The sequence below is a fragment of the Vigna unguiculata genome, chromosome 7 (genome assembly GCF_037176805.1).
Source record: "Vigna unguiculata cultivar grain cowpea cultivar isolate G323 ecotype 2 chromosome 7, ASM3717680v1, whole genome shotgun sequence".
Taxonomy (NCBI): Eukaryota; Viridiplantae; Streptophyta; class Magnoliopsida; order Fabales; family Fabaceae; genus Vigna; species Vigna unguiculata.
Window position 1 is genome coordinate 28,191,920 of NC_140798.1, and position 20,373 is coordinate 28,212,292.

At 34.8% G+C, this 20,373-nt stretch overlaps 3 protein-coding genes across 4 annotated transcripts; 2 read left to right on the forward strand and 1 right to left on the reverse strand.

The window, feature by feature from the left end:
- The first annotated feature begins 770 nt into the window (after window positions 1-770).
- LOC114192694 (transcription factor bHLH139-like) lies at window positions 771-3,169 on the forward strand. 2 transcript variants are annotated; one of them, XM_028082479.2, is made up of 8 exons: window positions 774-1,030; window positions 1,137-1,522; window positions 1,645-1,725; window positions 1,844-1,984; window positions 2,080-2,145; window positions 2,376-2,441; window positions 2,585-2,644; window positions 2,787-3,169. In XM_028082479.2, the coding sequence occupies exons 2-8, from the start codon at window positions 1,139-1,141 to the stop codon at window positions 2,970-2,972; spliced, it is 984 nt and encodes a 327-aa protein (XP_027938280.2). In that variant the 5' UTR covers window positions 774-1,030; window positions 1,137-1,138; the 3' UTR covers window positions 2,973-3,169. The 2 variants fall into 2 exon arrangements, with proteins under 2 accessions (XP_085521320.1, XP_027938280.2); XM_085665194.1 differs by lacking the exon at window positions 1,645-1,725 and having other exon boundaries at window positions 771-1,030.
- A 6,296-nt stretch (window positions 3,170-9,465) lies between these two features.
- IPT3 (isopentenyltransferase 3) lies at window positions 9,466-10,769 on the forward strand. Its single transcript, XM_028082057.2, has one exon. It carries the CDS (start codon window positions 9,672-9,674, stop codon window positions 10,644-10,646), a length of 975 nt encoding a protein of 324 aa, XP_027937858.1. The 5' UTR covers window positions 9,466-9,671; the 3' UTR covers window positions 10,647-10,769.
- Window positions 10,770-19,634: 8,865 nt separating this feature from the next.
- Window positions 19,635-19,988, reverse strand: LOC146884745 (uncharacterized). Its single transcript, XM_085676011.1, has one exon. It carries the CDS (start codon window positions 19,986-19,988, stop codon window positions 19,635-19,637), a length of 354 nt encoding a protein of 117 aa, XP_085532137.1.
- Between the last annotated feature and the right edge of the window lie 385 nt (window positions 19,989-20,373).

Below are 20,373 nucleotides of genomic sequence, written 5' to 3' on the forward strand. Positions count from 1 at the left end.
TTACTAAAATATTTCATTATATAAATTTTCTAACATTATCTTTGTAAGATTATCTCAAACTCAACTTCATGTCACGTTACCTTTATACACTTTAATATATTTTCAAAATTTTGAAATTTAAAAATATATTTTTATATAACAGGATTTTATTCAAAACTCAAAGTTTCATACACCATTTAATGATAATATCTTATGAAATTCAAATGAAGACCACTTGATTGTTATAAGTAGTACACCATTTTTGTAATTATTATAGGTGATAACATAGAAGTTATAGAAGTTATTGAAGAGTAAGACAACTTCATAATTTAACTTATTAAATGAAATCAATAAAAATCACCTTATATTTACATTTACATTTACATTAACTATAATATTGTTTTATAATTATTAAAATAACTCATATTTTTTAATAAATAGAGATAAGGAAAAAAAGATGAAGAAACAAATCACACATTTAACATAAAAATTAAATAAAAAAGATTTACAATATAACAAAATAATGTAATAAAAACTCAATTAAAAATATTAAAGTTTATAAAAACTTTGAAACTTAATTAAACCTAAAATAAAATTTCTTATCATTTTTTGTCCATAAAACATTAGTATTCTGAATGACAACTATCTTCTGTAAACAAAATAAAATGAAGGAGAAGAGCCTTCACTAAATCTATTTTTTTTTTCTAGGGGTACATAAAATTGTAGAAATCCGAAATTTCAATTCAATAAATATTTAAGGGGTACTTTTGGTATTTACTGTAACAACCGTCATCAGAAGAATCACGGTACTATTGGCAGCACTGCACAATGCACATTGCGTGCGTACGCACCTAGCCGGCAATAACAGAGCATCAACAAGCAGAGCAGAAACAGAGCACGCTCCCTTTCTTACTAAAAACCCTACCGTGTTTCCCTTTGTCTTCATTTTCTGATAACATATTCGAAACCATTATCGCTTAAGCTGCGAAAACATTGCAATATCGACACGTTCTTTGCTACCCTTTCCGTTCACCGGGCTCCTTTTTAGTTGGTAGTAGTGTGAAAGTTCTTTCCTTTACCATTTTTTAAGTTCCGTAACATGTTTACTTGCGGATGATAAAATTGTATTTTTTTCCCTTTTTTGTGTAACATGTTAGCAATGGAAGAGCAAAGTAATGAAGAGAATACTGTGCAACTAACATCCTGCGACACTGGGGGAACAGCCCATGATGTTTCTCACTCAGCTGAGGGTCATCTCATTCCCAACCCAAAATTTTTCATTGCAGCATCATCTGGAAGAAATGAGAGCCACTGGACTTGCTTTCCAAAACCACCCCACAACTATGTTAAGTATCTTTCAGAATCCTCAACATATCTGCCAAACACTGATTACATGATGGGGGGTAGTTATCTACCTGTTGGCAGCATCAGTGATGGTAACGTGGTTAATGGATCAGACAGAAACTTCTTTTACAATGATCCAGGGAAAGTCTGTGCCTTTAAGCCTATTGGTTCTTCAAGTAATGACCTTGACATTAAGAAGGTAAGCTCTTTAAACAGAAAAAAACAAATATATGTGTCCTTGATTAAATTTGTGTGAAAACGAGTATCATAGCTTAGTGGATTTTATTGTGTCCTTGATTCTTTTATGTGGGTTTTCAACAGATGGGGTTTTGGAGAGCTGATGAAGGGGAGGAAGTGATTAAAGTTGAAACTGAAAGTAGTCAAAATTTTCTTTGTGTTGAGGTCTGTTAATGTCTTTCCAGCATAATGCATGTATAACATGAATTGTGCCTACGCATTTGTTAAATATTATGAAGATTCTGAGATTAATGAAATGATTTATACTCTAATTATGTGACAGAGTCAAGCTTTATGGACAACAGATTCTCTTGGAGATAAGCATAATGCTTTGCATGATCCAACGGTAATGGTTGGTGCACCTGCTTCACTTCCCAAATCAGGATCCAGCTCCTCAAAAGAGAAAGCACGTGTCACTGACCGTGTAAGTAAAACATGTCACTGATCACACTAATGGCAATTTATCTTGTTCCATTTCTTTCATACAACTGGGTTCCTCACATTTGGTTTTCAATTTAGCAACGCAGGCAACGTATCGCTGATAATCTCAAAGCCTTACATGAATTGCTTCCAAATCCAGCAGAGGTAATCAGTTGTTTATGAATAACATTGGTCAATCAAAAGTAGGTTTGTATACTATGTTGTCAATTTATCATTAATACTGTGATATTATGATCACCTACTCAAACTGAATCACCAGAAATGGTAATGAACACTTTCATAGTGTTTAAACTATGAATAACTCGAGACAGTGTCATTAAGAAACGTTGTCACATATCTTACATTTACTTGGTGAACTGAATTTTAATTTGTAGGGAAGTCAAGCGTATATACTGGACGATATTATTGACTATGTCAAATATTTACAGCTTCAAATAAAGGTACCTATTAGCTCTTACTATTCTGATTATTATTGTGGTGTTACACTTAATGTCATAAGAGACATGCATAATAGAAGTTTTCCAATAAACAACTAGGGATTAGATAGATGATCTGCTATAACTAATGAGATTGTTCTTTGCAGGAACAAAGTGGAAGTAAATTGCAAGAAGAATCAACTGGTATACCACTAGTTTTTCATGAGGTATACACTTTATAGTTCATATCAGTAAATGCACAGAATCACTGTGAATTCATGTGTTTGCCCAAATAGTGATGCAATCAAATAATTGGTCATATCAGTGTGAAATGATTGAGTGCATAGGCTAATGTGTTGAATATTGCAGGGTTACGGTCATTATATAAACCAACAGATTCTGAATGAACCCCTTGAGGAGATAATGGGGAAATTACTTGAAGAACATTCTGCAGCAGCTGGTCAGCTACTAGAGAGCAAGGGTCTTTTCCTGCTGCCTATGGCTTTGGTTGATGATTTGAGTGAGGCTATGCAAATGTTTGGGGGAGTGCTCTAGTCTGATACAAGCTTTCTTCTATTTATTTGGGTTTTCACTATGGATAATTTCTACTAGACGGTGCAGTAGTATGATTATTATCTTTGTTTGTGTTACAGTTACATCTATGACTTCCAAACTCTCAAAATTTCTGCTAACTGAATTTAGCATAGTCTGGTTATTGTATGAAAAGCTCTATGTTTAATGATTCGGGGTAAGTGTTTTCATGTCCACATAGATATCTATTATGTTCAATTTTATAACACCTAAAACTTAACTTATAACAAGGATACAAACTTAACTTATAAAGAATTTTTCTCTGTATATGACCGATACATTTTTTTCTTTCTTCTTTGACCATTACATTTATTCGAGACTTCAGTCATTTTATCTTTATTCAATTAATAATAGTATTTGTTATAATAATAGTAAAGGAGTATGTGTCAGTAGTAATTATACTAGCAATAATGCTAATAAATAACAATTAAGAATACATTTTTCTTCTTTGAAATAAAAAATTACTAAAATTTAAAAATAATATTCAAAGTAAAGATTTTTTTAATCAATATTCAATAGTTTAATTTAATTTTTTAATTTGTTGTTGGAACAAGGGGAATTATAATATTACAAGTGATAGTAATCCTTGACCGAGGATTGGAAGAAACTCATTGCATATATATTTGTTAGAGATTAAGATGGATTTTTTTAGTGGATTAACAACTATTTTAATTAATTTCACTTAAAAAGTAAATTTAATTAACTTTCACATTTAAATTATTAGAACAAATTTTAATCAATTAAAAAAGTTAAAAACACTTCTTTGAATAATTTTAATGAATTAAAAATTCAAATGAATCCTTTAAAATATTCTTTTACAGTTCGAGTAACATTTTAATAGATCAAATTCAATTCAATTTTAATGGATTAATCTTGTTAGTTATATGAAAGAATATCTCATACTATTTTCATAGAATCAAATTGTGAATATTTTTAAATACTTATGGGAACTTTATAGTTTTGGAACACAAAATTTCCCGATTACTTTACAACGTTAAAAGTTCAAAGATGATTAATTAAATAATTATCTTGAATATCACCTTTTAACTTTTTCTTTTTCATTTCTCTTCTAAAAATATATGTCTAGGTGATCTTATTCTCGTTTAATAAATTTGTGTATGTCAATGTTTAACCAATGTAATCAATGTGGTGTTTGTAGTAGGGTTTCATAAGAATTTGTAAAAGGTTTGATGGGATTCAAAATATTAAGACGTATTATTACTCTTATATATATTTTTTCTTGAGATGATTATGTAAAAATCATTGAATGTTAATATATTGGTTTAGTTAGAGGCAGATTACAAGACGGGCAGGGGTGGCCATGCCCGTCCCCAAACACACACACCCCGCTCATTTCTTTTAAAAAAATTTAAAAAAAAAAAAAAATATATATATATATATATATATATATATATATATATATTTATATATACTGAGAATATTAAAAATCGGTGAGAATTGAATTAGGTACTTTTTTATTTTTTTTATAATATAGAGCACAATGTTGATAAGTAATAAAACTTAAAATTAAATATAATTAGAAGTAAAAATAATTATTAAGATTTTTTTTTTCATAACTTTTTGAGTTTTTCATATATCGTTAGAGTTGTCAATTAAATCCAAGTTACAAGGTCAAGCTCTAACCAACGTAGGTTGGGATAAAAAAAATCTATAAGGCAAAAAAGTCCTCATTAAAGAAGTTCACATAGGTAAAAGTTCCACAAAAATTCCTCTAGGCCACGACACTTTCTTTTTAAACATGAAAAATATATTATTTTTTAAAATATATGTTAAACTTTCAGTTTAGGCCTTGGACATTGACTCATGTTGACCGTCGGCCTAGGCTGGCCCGTCTCGACCATAGGTCTGGGTTGACCCGTCTTAACCGTTTGCTCGAGCCGACCTATCTTGGCTATGGACCCGGGTTGGCCCGTATTGGTTGGCCTGGTCTGGTCATCGACTTGGGTTGGCCCCTCTCGGCCGTTGTCCCCGGCCTGTCCGTCTCGGCCATTGGCCCAGGCTGGCTTGTCTTGACCCTCTACCCAGGTTGGCCTGTCTTGATTGCTAGCCTAAGCTGGCCCGTCTTGGTTATGGACCTGGGCTGGTCCGTCTCGGTCATTGGCCCAGCACGACCTGTCTCGATCATCATTTTGGCTCGACCTATCTACACCTTCGGCTCAGTCTGTCTTGGTCATTGGTCAGGCCTGCCATCTCAGTCATCGGCCCGACCTACCTTGTCTTAGTCATTGGCCCAACCTGGTTTAGCATGTCTCGACAATTGGCCCGACCTGGTTAGTCCATCGGCTTGGCTATCTCGGTTGTCGGCTTGGGCCAACTCCTTTCATCCGTCAGACAGGTCGTATGTTTAATGTCACTTTACTAAAATGCACCATGAATACTCGTAAGGATTCTCCCTTCTCCTGACGAATGTTTACTAAAGCTAAGGAGGTGAGGTGTTGAGGTTTACTTGTAGAAAACAATGTTCCAAAATGTGTTGAACGTTTCGAAGAAATTGATAGATTTTAGAGGCATTTGAGTCAACCAATTTAAAGTCAACCCTTTCAGAGATGTTGGGAACAAACGACAAAAAATGGCATTGTCAGATGTGTACAAGCCCATTTGTGTCATAAATATGTCGACATGTTCATCAGGATCCGCGATTCCATTATACCAGTCCCTAGTGAGACCTTTCCACCTAAGAGGAATTTCTACCTCTAGTATCCCATCTACAAAGGGATGTCGTCTCGACTTCCTTGATCCTCCAAAGGTCTGGTTGGTCATAGTATTTGCTTGTGACCCCTTTTCTCCACGTCATGTCTCCTTCCTCTTTAGTTTGTTGTTGATGAGATGTTTTTGCATGTCGAGATGTTTTTGCACGCCGAAATGTCTCCTCCAACTGTTCGTGCATTCTCTGATTGTCTTCTCTCAGAGCATTAATCTCTTTTGCATTCTTATGTGTTATTTTTTCTAGTTGTCTCTATATTTCCTGACACACCTCTTCTTGCATTTCTTGAAACGTCGAATTCTGGTCTCCCATATTCCTTGTCAAGACCATCCTTTCTAGGTATGCTTCGACCCCATGATGGGCGTCAAATGTTCTTGTATGGAATCGATTTACCTTGCAAGGTATGACTCTACTCCTAATCTGCTAGCTGAAATATATCTTACTCCTCGAATTAGAACGTACATGTTTGATATGGTTGTAATGAACCACGAGGGATGGCAGGTACCTGCAATACTCTAATGTTCAAGTCATGAGTGATAGAAAAATTATAGCTTTAGTGATAGTAGAAAAGATTAAGATACACTTTACTTAGGACTAAGCTACCTTTTTATCCTGACTCTCACTAATTACCTATAGGAATGTTTATATTCCTACATAGCTCAATAAATAATCTTTTGTAACGGTCATAATGTTAAACGTGTTAATGTTAATTATTATACGAAGCTATCAAGTCATTGTCCCAAATAATCAACATGGTCGATATATATTTGATCCTATAAGAAATAACCAATATGATCAAGAAGACTCGACCTATAAAGATTTCGAGTAGTCAACGTGACCGAGACGAGATGTATTTGTCCTACATGATTTAAGATCAATGTGTTTTACTAAAATTTTATAAGTAACTTAAAACAAAACTCATCCGTCAAACAATAAAATGAAACTTTCGGTAATTTTTATTGTCCTTAAAAATATAATAAATTAATATCAAACCAGAATACTCTATTTAAAATAAATAAAAAATAAAATTTTAAATATAATCTACGTAATTAAGTAAAAAATAATTCTATTATATTCTTTAACCATTAAATTATTAAAAGAAAAATAATATTTATTTATCAGTATTTGGAGACAATGTCAATGAATATATACTTACATTCAATATTGACAATTTGGGAATGGAATATGTACTATATCTAAATTATGTACCGCACTAATAGACAAGAACATCAACAACGACACACACCAAACAATTCTCACCGGAACTAACTCATTTCTTGGAATTACTTGAAAATTTTAGGGTTTGGATATTTTGAACCCTTAATTTTTGTTTTGTTTGAGAATAACAGTTGCTTCAAAATATTACGTTTGTTATGAAGTGTTTTCATTGTTATTGTTATTGTTATATTATAAATATTCGTTTGAAGTATTAAAAATATTATTTTTATTCCCAAAATATATACTTTGTCCTCCTTATTGATTGATTTATGTGAATATTGATATCTAGAACTAAATTAAGATGTGCATATATATAATTCGACCCTAAATCCACTTGGGTGTAAGGAATGAGAATCCGGTTTTAGGGTTTTTTGATAGGAGAAAGTACTCTCAATGATGTGTAGGACAAAATATAGGAGGATTTATGTGATCATGGATTCACAAACTATATAAGGTGATTGAAATGGAAGTTGAATTTTGGAGAATAAAATAGGGTATTTGAAATGACGCTTCATACTCATTCATTTGTATGGATCAATTCGAACACTGATCCATGTAACTATCGTGTGGGAATCTGAAGCTATATTGCCATTGCCAACCTTCGTTTTCATGCATAAAATTATAAGAGTTTGCTTAGGTCATTGTCCCATTTCACATCATTATTTCTATGCCATATATATATGAATGCAACATTGCAAGATTGCAAGATGAATATGGGGCACTAACCCATTTGATCTCTATGACAAATACAAGCATGATTTACATTTTTATGCCATCTCTAAATTTAATTTTAGGATTAAATATATTTCTAGTCCAACTTAGACGTGATATTGAAATTCATCCGGATTCCAAATTTTATAATTTTTTTTATTTACAAACTTTAAAAGTAACTTGATATTATTTCTTAATCTAATATGTTAATTTTTCATTTTTACTTGTTAAGCAATGTTTGAAATTGACATTTGAACTGGAATATGTCAAACGATGTGAAAAGTTCAAGCATCAGACTAAAATGTCATTTAACATGTCAAAGTATTTAATACACTAGGTAGGATGACTATATATATATATATATATATATATATATTTATTTATTTTTAAAGTTTGAAAATTAAATTATATCAAAATTTGAGACATTGACAAATTTCAATTTTGCATAAAAGTTTAAAGAGTAAAAACATATTTAACTAATTTTATAATGAAACTATACTAATGATTTCGTAAAATAATACATACGTTATGTTACTACACTTTTTTCATCCAATACTCAAATTTTACGACGGCTAATTACTGGAGGAGCCAAATAGGAATATTCACAAAGAAAAAAAAGAAGTAAAGTTGAAGCGAATAATGCAAAAAAAAAAAAAATATCATTGAAAATTTTATACATTTTGAATCTTGTAATCTTTAGTTAAATATTCTTACCCACATGACATTTTGAAAATTGATTCCAACACAAATATTTAAAGGGGGGAAATGTTCTCCCCGTCCAACATGAATGAGTACAAAACTCATTTTTTGTTGTGGTCGTGCTATTTGATTTACAAGTGTGATCATCATGCTAAGTAAAGTTAGGCTAGTTATTTGTATAGTGCTAACTAGAAAGGAATATTCACAAAGTAAATAAAGTTGAAGCGAATAAACATATTTTTCTCTTGAAATTTTTTATACATTTTGAACCTTGTAACCATATCTCTGGTTGAATTCTTATGCATTAACATTTTAAAATGCATCTTTTCATCACACGAATGTTTGAATGGAGAAAGGTGGTCGCATCGACCCAAAATGAATGAACTCGAACCTTTTCTTTTGTTTATTTTCAAGTTAAAGAACATCCATGTTAGGTCAAAGTTAGTGAAATCGATACTTGTATAACTCCTACATAAAATTTCATTTTAGTACTAATATCTTTAGTTTCATACGTACCATGAAATAGTCTCTTAAAAAGTAGTGATTTCTTGAAAATATATATATACTAATCCAAATGCCCCCAATTAAAATATATGTGGAAGCGAGAACCTGATTTATAAAAGAGAAGTTTGTTTTAATGTTATGGTGTATTGTGACATGAAATATGGGTGGAAACTAAAAGATTTTGTCTTTATTGTAAAGTGAGAGAATAATGTTTACCCTATGATGTGAGAGAAGATGAGTGGAACCACTAAAGGGTAGCTAGCTCTTAGCAGAAAAGACCCAGATACATATATAGACAAAATTGAGAAAAACAAAAAATAGGGAATAATAAGAAAGACCTTATCATAGAGATATTCTTTATGCAATTTGACGCTCCTTGCCATATAATAACCCACTAAGAACAGAACCTACCGTGCCCATTGGTTTAGCAGAAACAAGATGACTTTGAAGAGCTTCGTTGAGCCTTCGGTGGACCATTAACATTTCTATAAGGCATCAAGTTAATATAAATATTAGCAGAATATTTGACGACACCAAGTTGACAATCAATAATTCCTGTTCCACTTTATATTCATCAACAGAGAAGCACAGAGAGAGACACTTTTCACATCTTCCCATTTTGTCTAACCTATAAATACTCCACACCCTCTTTCATTCTCAACTCACTACTACTACTACTACTTCACTTCTTCTGTAGCCTTAATTTGAAAAAAAAAAAAAAAAAAACATTTTTCATTCACCTTGTACAATCAAACACATCTTGTCTTGTTCTTTCTTCATAAGTTGGTTGATCTTGGTAAGTCACGATGACCATCTCAATGTTCATGTGCAGATTAAGACAACCCATGGTAAACATTCCCTGCAGTGGGAAAAAACTGAACGTGAGACAAATTGAGAAAGAGAAAGTAGTGGTTGTAATGGGAGCCACTGGGGCAGGGAAGTCAAGGCTGTCGATTGACCTAGCCACATGTTTTCCATCAGAAATCATAAACTCCGACAAAATTCAAGTGTACCAAGGTCTCGACATAGTCACAAACAAAATCCCAAAGGAGGAGCAACGTGGGGTGCACCACCACTTACTAGGAACAATAAACCCCGACATAGACTTCACACCCTCTGATTTCATTGACACCTCATCATCGGCCATTGACGCCATCACCACAGCCCAGAAGCTTCCAATCATCGTTGGCGGCTCCAACTCCTATCTCGAGGCCTTGATCGACGACGACGATTACAAGTTCCGGTCGCGCTACGATTTTCTCTGCCTCTGGGTTGACGTCGCAATGCCCGTGCTTCAATCCTACGTGGCGGAACGGGTTGACCACATGTTCCGTAACGGAATGGTTGACGAGCTGCGACCTTTTTACAGTCCCGACGGCGATTACTCCAGAGGGATTAGAAGAGCCATTGGGGTTCCTGAATTCGACGAGTACTTTCGGAGGGAGCAGGTTGTGGACGAGGAAACCAAACAGAGGTTGTTGGAAGATGCGATTAAGGAAATAAAATTGAACACGTGGAAACTTGCCGTGAAACAGTTGGGGAAGATTCACAGGCTGAGGAACGTTAAGAGATGGGAGATTCATCGCTTGGACGCCACGCCCGTGTTTCGGAGGCGCGGGGAAGAAGCCAACGAGGCGTGGAAGAAAATGGTGGCGGAACCGAGTGCTATGGTCGTTGCGCGCTTTCTCTGTAACTCCAAAAACAATGTTAACGTTGTTTCTGGACTTACACTGTTGCCACCTTCACCTTCGGAGAATGTTATGGCTGCGGCAACGTGCTAGTTTTCTAGATGCGGTTTTATTCAGTCAAGATTTTGTTCTTTTCTGCAGTTTGGAAAAAAAAAAAAACACCTGTAATCACTGTGCGTATAAAGAGTTTTATGAAACTAAATTCTCTGCTACTAATTCATATACAAATTAATCACTTTTGTTTCCTTTCTACACTTATTTTGCTTGACGCGCCAACGGAATGCTAAATGTTCATATAATAAAAATACAAAACTCGAAACCGATTTTCACATGAACAAATATTTTAACTAATAAATATATTTCAAATTGTGTTGATTAAGCTCGTGAGATAAGATAATGAAGTAATAGAAAAAGTGTTATCGTAATAATAATGTGATAGTTCAAAAACTATAATAACAGACTATTAATTAACACTTTTTCCTATGGTGTTTTTCAAACATGTCATGGTCCTTAAAACAAGATTAATTTCCTTTTTGTAAATTCTGCCTTTTACCCATGTTTTTTTCTTTCTTGAAATTAATAAAGCTTCCAAATTTTACGACTTAATCAAATATATTTTCAATCGAACAAACACAATCTTAATCTTTCGTCGCTTGGTATTGAGATCTCTTACAGAAAAATAGTGAGAAAAAAAGGATTGGACCGTCCTTAACTTTGATAAGCACGACGCATAGGAATAATTTGAGATTTGTAACGCGATTGTGGAGACCATGCAGTGTTAAAAATGAAGAATAGTGTGTGCAGTGCTCACAACCTTTGAATAGATTCCATCTAATAAAAGTGTTCTATCTCCAATCATAACCCATCCGTACACTTTCTTTGCATCTTGGATTTCAGTGTCCTTCAAATCACACCAATCGCCGCTCCTTCCGTACCATTTTTATTCACTCATAAATTTTATTTTTTACTTTTAAACATTTATTGTTCAATTAAATTACTAAAATTGGAGCAACATTTTCAAGATGAAGTGAACCCTCTATGTAATTACAAGCAAAAAAAATGGCTTAATTAGACTTTTCGTCCTCTACTTTATATGCGAGGTTCATTTTGATCCTCTTTTTTTTTCGGGGTTCAATTTAGTCCCTTAGTTTGTGTATGAGGTTCAATTCAGTCCTGTGTGTTAACAGCGTTAAAAAAATTAACGGCAGAGTGATTTGATGTGATACTGTGGCAATTTTACATGACGTGTCACGTAGGAACATCAGCTTATGTGGACTGTTCAGAAAGAGAAATTAAACACAGTGGTAAATTGAAGACGCGATTTTAGGGTTCGTGGAAGAGGCGAAAATCTAGTGCGAAGAGGAAAGAAATCTGGATGCGAGGAAGAATTTGGGGATTAGTATTGAAGAAATCTGGATGCGAGGAACAATTTGCGGATCAGTGGTAAATTGAAGAAGCCATATTAGGGTTTGCGGTCTCCTTCGGTGCGACAAAGTTTCGTCGCTGTGTTCGTAGTGGGACGAAATCGAAGGTAAGTTTTCTGGTTTTTTATGAATTGAATGTCCTGTTTTACTTATATAGTATTCTGTCTGTGTGTGTTTGTAATGGTGTGTGACTTGTGGTCCCGTTGGTTTGTGGTGGTCCCGTTTGTTTGTGGTTAGTGGGTTGTGGTCCCGTTTTCACTTTTTTGGGGTATGGGATGTAATATGTATTGTATATGTGGGCATTGGTTGTGCGTCGAGTAACTTGGAATATGTATTTTTTATAGGTTTGGGATGTGTGACGATAGATTTGAGGTGGTGGTCCACCATGGGGGATACTTTGAAAGGAATGAAGGTAGGTGGAGTTATAGTAATGGGTTAACGTCCACGTTGGCGTGTGACCCAGATAGGTGGAGCTTTTTTGAAATAATGGGAATACTTAGGGAAATGGGTTATGTAAACATTAAAGATTTGTGGTATAATGTTAGTAGCTCAGAGGTATTGGAGAACAACTTGAAAATTTTGACTGATGACATGGGTGCAATGCAAATGGTTAGAATTGCTAGAAGGAATGGGCAGGTTCATATGTATGTTAATCACTCAATTTGTGAAGCTGAGGTTGTGGACAATTTTTTGGAATACTTTCCTGAAGAGGTGGTTGCAGAAATAGGAACTACAAATGTTGAGGTCCAGGCTGAGGTGGATGGGCACAGTGGTTGTGGCGATGGAGATCACATTAATCCTATGCAGGATAATAATGTTGTCCATGAAGCTGAAATGCAACAGGATATGGAATATGAATTGGAAGATGACGCAGATAGTCACCATAACATTAGGGTGGAGCCACAAACTGAATTTGAGGAAACTGGAGCTGATGTAGTAGTTGAAGCTGATGAAACTGGAGCTGATGGACTAGGTGTAGATAAGGAAACGGGAGTTGATGCAGAAGTTGAAGGTGATGAAGGTGGAGGTGATGGAGTAGATAAGGAAACTGGAGTTGGTGCAGAAGGTGATGAAGCTGGAGGTGATGGAGTAGGTGTAGATAAGGAAACTGGAGTTTGTGCAGAAGGTGATGAAGCTGGAGGTGATGGAGTAGGTGTAAATAACGAAACTGGAGTTGGTGCAGAAGGTGATGAAGCTGGAGGTGATGGAGTAGATGAAGGTGATGAAGCTGAAGGTGATGAAGATGAAACTGGATCTGATCTAGTTGATGTTAGTGTACATTATGAGGACAATTTATGGGAAGGAAATGGGGAAGAAGATAGTGAGGATGATGATTTAGAATTTGATTGCAGTGACCATGTTGATATGCGAGATAGGGGGTTATCTGATGATGGGTGGGAATCAGATGAAATGTACAGCGATGATCCAAGCAGTGATGACTCATTGGCAAGTCGCACCCAATGTAAGGCAAACTTTGGGACCTTTAAAATGCCCAAAAGTATGGCCCAATACCAGTGGGAAGTTGGAACATATTTTCCAGATAAAGAGGCATTTATAGAGGCAATAAGGACATATGGAGTTCAATCTGGAAGAAGGCTTAAACTTCAAAAAAATGATAAACGTAGATGTAGAGTGATATGTTTGGGTGGGAAAGGGAAGTGTTCTTGGTTTGCATATTGTGCTTATATGGCTGAAACACACATATGGCAGTTAAGGAGAATTAATGACAAGCACAAGTGCAGCAGAGAATTCAATGTGAAAATGCTTAATGCTAAGTGGTTAAGTGGTAGGTTGGAAAACACATTAAGAGACAACCCAAGTTTGAGGGCCATTGATATTCGCAATAAAGTTACTAGGAAGTGGAATATTGCTGTGACAAAGTCCATGGCTCGTAGAGCAAAAACACTAGCTGTTGAGCAAGTTGATGGGTCATTTGTAGAACAGTTTAGTAGAATCTATGATTATGCACATGAGATTCTTCGTTCTAATCCTGGTTCTACAGCAAAGGTCAAAGTGGAAGGAAATGAAGGCGAAAAATATTTCAGCAGGTTCTACATGTGTTTAAAGGCCTGTAAAGATAGTATGATTTCATGTCGCCCTTTCATTGGTTTAGATGGATGTTTTCTGAAACATAAGTATGGGGGTGAACTTCTTACTGCTGTTGGAAGGGATGCCAATGACCAAATGCTACCAATTGCTTGTGCCGTCGTTGAAGTGGAAAATAAGGACACATGGACATGGTTTTTGGAGTTGTTAATTGATGATCTTGGGGGACCAGATATCTGTGCAGCCTATACATTCATGTCAGACCAGCAAAAGGTATGGATACTATAATTTGTTATGTGCGTTTACTGCTGATATAATTGGTGGTATGTCTTAATTGATTTAATTGTATGATGCAGGGTTTGTTACCAGCCATTCAATCTCTTTTGCCTGGGGCTGACCAAAGGTTCTGCATGAGGCATTTATATGCAAACTTCAGGAAGAAATTCCCGGGGAAGAATCTGAAAGCTTTAATGTGGGAAGCAGCTCACAGCACATATCCACAACAATGGGAGAAAGTCATGAAGAGGATGAAAGAAGTTAACAACGATGCTTTCAAACATCTGTTAGGAATACCCCCTAGGTAACTATACTCAACTATGTTGAAACTAATTGTGAACCATTAATGATTTTTGTGTGGCACTTCTACAGGTATTGGTCAAAGTCAAGGTTCATCCCCAGACCTTTGTGTGACACACTCGTCAATAACATGAGCGAGGCATTCAACAGCGTAATTGTACAAGCAAGGAGCAAGCCAATAGTGTCCATGATGGAGGAAATACGTCTTTATATGATGCAAAGATGGGCTGAGAATCGATCAAAGGCAAAAACATTCAAAAACTCAATATGTCCAAGAATCAAGACAAGATTGGACATTGAAACAAAAAATTCCACGAATTGGATTCCCAGGTACATTTAATTTGTTGCACACTCATTTTGATTTAGCCATCATTGCCTCATTTCTGATTTAAACCTGTATTGAATTGTCATACACAGCTGGTCAGCAAATCAGATTTTTGAGGTTAGGCACAAATCATTTACTGGGGAGAAATTTGTGGTCAACATAGACAGCAAGCACTGCACCTGCAGGAAGTGGAGTCTAACAGGGATACCTTGCTGTCATGCAGTGGCTGCAATTAAATTTTTGAACTTAAGTGAAGAAGATTTTATCCCTCATTGGTTCAGAATCTCAACCTATGAAGAGACCTACAATTCCATCATATACCCTTGTAATGGGCAGCAAATGTGGACTGAAACAGAATTTCCAGATGTATTGCCCCCTCCTAAGCGCATTCTACCTGGAAGACCCAAAAAGAAAAGAAGACTTGAAGCTTGGGAGATGAACAAGAATGGGAAGCAGATTACAAAACATGGAATGACTAAAAAATGTAGCATATGCAAAGAAGTTGGTCATAATTGAAAAAGCTGTCCCCAACAACCTGAACCAGCACCACCAACTCAGCCAACACCATCAACTCAGCCAACACCATCAACTGAAACAGCACCACCAACTGCAACAGCAGCAGGAAGTCAGCCAACACCACCAACTGAACCAACACCACCAACTCAGCCACCACCACCAACACCTATGACTCAACCAACTCAGTCATCACAACAGCCACCACCAACACCTATGACTGAACCAACTCAGTCATCACAGCAGCCACCACCAACACCATCAACTCAACCTACTGAGTCATCACAGCAGCCACCACACTCATCACAGCAGCCACACCCATGCCACCTTCCAATTCCTCGTCCAACCATACCCAATACAAGGCAGAAACTGCAGCATAGGAGAGGACGTGTGTGGAAGCCATGAGGATCACTTATGCTTTTTTTTTAATGCTGCACGATTTGTTTTGGAGCTTTGATGTATTATGCAGCTTTTAGATTTCTAAGTCAAGAATATTATGCAGCTTTTAGATTTCTAAGTCAAGTATGTTTTGTAAGTTCAAAAATCCAAAACACTATTGGATGTCTTTTGTGCTGTAACAACAAGTACAATGATGTGTTTCTATAATATTGGCTTATGATTGAAAAATTGTCGTTATTGCATTGTCGTTATTGAATGTTTGTAATGCTTGTAAGTACGATACGAAACTCAGATTTCATTAATTAACTAAGTCATACAACAATTGAGCTTTCCAATTACATATTTCAACACAGTAAAAAGAAAAACACAAACTGATACCCCCAATACACAAACTGATACACCCAATACAGATTTCAACACCACCGAATACAGATTTAATCACACACTTTTCATCAATCGTGACAACACAATGATGTTCACTACAACTAATAAACCCACTATCCCTAGTAAAACATTAACACACATTCTGGATCCCTTAAGTTCTTTTTCCAGAATAAATATCTTCCTTCTTTGCCTTATAATAGTGTTATCCCTTTCATCAGCAGCATCTTCCGAACACCATTTAAAGTAATTACAACCAATGAAAGCTTCACTTCCCCTCTGTTATTGACAACATCCACAACACAAAACAACCTTCATGTTAGTTGCAAACAATTATTGATCATCGAATCACAGAAAAAGGGTGATGGATCTAACCTTGTAATTAGGACAACCCCAAAATTGCTTTCCACCATTTTTAGTAGTTCGAGCTGTTCGTAACACGGCAACTTCTCCACAGTTGCATATGGGCGCTCCTCCGTGAGACAAAACACCACCACCATGATTAGATACCCTTGGATTTTGCGTACCCCACGAGTTACAGGAGCAAGATGAAGAAGAATGGCCCCTCGACATCACTCGCAATTAGGGCAAATGCATGCCAAATGAAGCTGAAATTCAGCACGACGAAGAAGACAACTAAATTAGGGCAAATGACTTCTATCTCCATAAATAACCTTCTTTGCCACCTCATTACACCACATTGATGACAAGGTACTCAGAACTTGCCACGTCCCTGTTCCAAACAGACACAATGGCACTATTCTGACGCCGTTTAACTCAAACTAACGGGAGGGACCATTTTAAACTGTTTTAACAAATTGGGGGACTAAATTGAACCCCGAAAAAAAAAGAGGACCAAAATGAACCTCGCATATAAAGTAGAGGACGAAAAGTCTAATTAAGCCCAAAAAAAATATATATTGAAACTAAAGTAAAAAGTAAAAAAATTAAGCCTCGGTTTTTGGTTCGAAATTTAGCATCATTATTCTAAAGGAACAAAAGGACTGTGATATGATTTTCTTATTCCAAGAAAAAAAAAAGGTATAGTTTATCTTTTGAAACAATATTGAATGAATAAATAGCTTTATGTTGTTCCTCCAAGCTATTGCCTTTTGTTTCACTGTTGGGTTGGATTCTCAAATAGCTCAGCTTTTGGTCAAAACAGTAGTCCCCACTGTCACTCCAAACATTTGTTATGTTATGCAAATAAAAATTGAATGATACAGTGTTGCTACTTATTCTTTTATGTTAATAATATTTTTAAAAGGAATTTTTAAGTCTAATTTAATTTATTTATATATCATAATTTTTTCTTTATATGATATGACATATTTAATGATGTGCTACCATAATTGATTTATAAAATAAGATTTATACATATTTATATACCGGAAATTATTCTTATTTTTAACTCCGATATATAATATTTTAACAATATGTATTCTTATATATATATCATTGGTGTTATGCATCTGTAAATCACCTTATATATGCTTCTTCTCTATATTGTGTGATATGATGGATGGACATTTTTATTCCTTAAACGAGTAATTAGACTTATGAGTGTGTATAAGAATATTTGTTGAGAACAAATTGTAGTATCACAGAAAATTAGTTGCAATAAAGAGATGTCTTGAATTAAAAAAAAAATGTCTATAGAATAAAGAAAAGGCTAAAGTCGAAATTCTTATACTCAGATTTAAGACTTTAGAGATTTTAGACATCTATTTCTCTCTTTCTCAATATATAATCACATACTTTTTATTCACGCCATTCGTTTTGCTTTGTTTTAATTGTTCTAAAGAAAGTATGCAACTCATTTTTTATCATTAAATTGAAAAACAAATGAAAAATGAAAAAAAAAGAAATATTTGTAGATAATTTGATTCTTCCGCTACTCCAAATATCTTACAATTTAAGTTATTTTTATCATCTTAAATATCATGACCTAACTTTAGTCTGAGAAATAGTGGGCCTTAAATCTATTAATTTGTACTCAATAATTATTCTTTTGCTTGAAACACTATCTCTTAAATTTATTATTGTGAAATAAAATGAAATCATTCTTGACAATGAAAAAAAAAAACTATCATTTGCTTATTTTCTTTCTTAAAGAAGTAATTTTGACGTTCTTCAATAATACTACTTTATCTTATATATATAATTATATTTTAAAGACTTTACCTTAAAACTAAATACACTCATGCTGTATAAAGATTGTAGAAAGAAAGATTGAAATGTAATACATGATGTGCAGAGAAATAGATATTGCAGACGATGATTATATCTCTAATAAAAATATTTTACGCCAAAAAGTAATAAATGTTATAATAATTACTTGTGCTTAAATCAAATGCAAAACTAAAATTATGTGTATTACACTTAAAAAATATACCCTAAAACATTTACCAACATTCCTCCACATAAATAATTTTAAAATTAAAATATTTGTAACACCCAATTTTGTATAAAAATGTTTTATTAAAAAATATATTGTACTTTAGCATACAATAAAATGCTTTAAATTTCTAAATTATAAAATATATTTAGCAACATTACTGCATTTATCTTAAAACATCAAAACTATGCAAGTGTTAAAGCAATTTACATTGTTTTTTTTTTCACATAGATAGGTGTTATCATTCAATGAGTACCACGTAAGCTATATCCCGAATGCCCTTACTGTTTAATCAACCGTCAGAACCTTGAATTCCCTTGCATTATTTATACGTAAGACATTCATGTACCTTAGATGTTTACGATGTTTATTTTAGTTTTCACCTTTGCACCTACTTCGCTTCGATTCAACCAAGGTGGGATGTTACTCATACTTTTTGTTTTACCTTTTTGTTATCAATCAGAAGAGTGCAAAAGAGGAAAGTGTCCACTCGTAATGGATCAAAGTGAACACCCAATTTAGGATGTAACTACCTAGCTATGAACACTGTCATATAAGTATAATTTTGTAAGCACTCCACGTTGTCTCTGTCACTCTCTGCCAATGCCTGCTCCAACCAAAGTTGTTTAAACAATGATCTATCCAAAAAAAGCCTCAAACTTTGGTTGAAAGCACTACCTAAATTTACACTAACCGTTTGGGTTCATTCAAAGAATTCAAAAGGGTGGTGGCTTCTTCTGTTTCATTCTGTCCTTTCCACTGTTTGGAAGGGTTAATATCGGTCGCATTATTATTGCTGTTCGGAATGTAAAATAAAAGTGTCTTTACTGATTGGTAAGTTTTAGTTAAAGACATAGCAATAGATGTAATGTCCAATAGCCTTGTATCTTAGTGATATATCTATCTTTATTAGAAAGGCCTAAAACAGAAGTAGCAGTAGACTTTGTTTGTAACACACGATGCAAAAGGAAGAGAAGATTTGATTCTTGTCCACTGGTAAAATTTGTGTGGCATAAAAATTATATTGGGTCACCGCAGGAGTAAGTGACGTTACAGGATTGTCCGATGCTAATTGCGTACTGATGCGAAGGTTTAGTAAGGAAGGGTGGCAATAGAACCAGGGCTTCACAAACACATTGGTTGTCAATTTCCTTAGCCCACCGGCAACAGTCTTCTTCTTGAAGAGTGGACTGCTGATTACCTCCGTGACCAGGGGAAGGTGGTGGCAGCGATGGCGGTGCTGCGGTGAGAGGCAGCATTGCACAAGCATAGTTTGCTAATGCTAATTGGGATAAACAAAGTGGATGAAGAAACGGTGTTGGCAAAGTCTGACTCATCATCTTTGCCACAATTGAGAGAAATGTCATGGCCATAGCTGTCAAATTCAAAACCTTCATCCTCTTCATTTTCTTTCTCTTCTTTCTATCTTCAGTTCAGTTAGTAAGAACCCTAAAGTGTCTTAACTTTCATATGGTCCCTTGAGAATTAGAGCTGCTTAAATACTTGCAGATTCATGAACTTGTTCCCTGTAGGTTGTTAATCAGATGAATAGCGATTTTATAAAATGTAATTACGAAGAAGAGAATGAATGGAGATCCTACTTGCTTAGTTACTATTATTGCATTTCTCATCCATTTAGCGTGACGACTCTGTAAGTGACAACAAACTATTCTAAATGGGGGTTAGAATCACCAACCTTGTTCCTGATATCACAAAGGATGAGAAGCATGGGCAAAGGACTAACATGAAGAATTGGTG

Excerpts from the sequence above, each read along its gene's own strand:
- LOC146884745 (XM_085676011.1), bottom strand. The coding sequence starts at position 19,988 with ATGGCCATGACATTTCTCTCAATTGTGGCAAAGATGATGAGTCAGACT.
- IPT3 (XM_028082057.2), top strand. The coding sequence starts at position 9,672 with ATGACCATCTCAATGTTCATGTGCAGATTAAGACAACCCATGGTAAAC.
- LOC114192694 (XM_028082479.2), top strand. The coding sequence starts at position 1,139 with ATGGAAGAGCAAAGTAATGAAGAGAATACTGTGCAACTAACATCCTGC. Across the intron at positions 2,146-2,375 it reads TGCTTCCAAATCCAGCAGAG|GGAAGTCAAGCGTATATACT; the intron begins GTAATCAGTTGT and ends TTTAATTTGTAG. Across the intron at positions 2,442-2,584 it reads ATTTACAGCTTCAAATAAAG|GAACAAAGTGGAAGTAAATT; the intron begins GTACCTATTAGC and ends TGTTCTTTGCAG.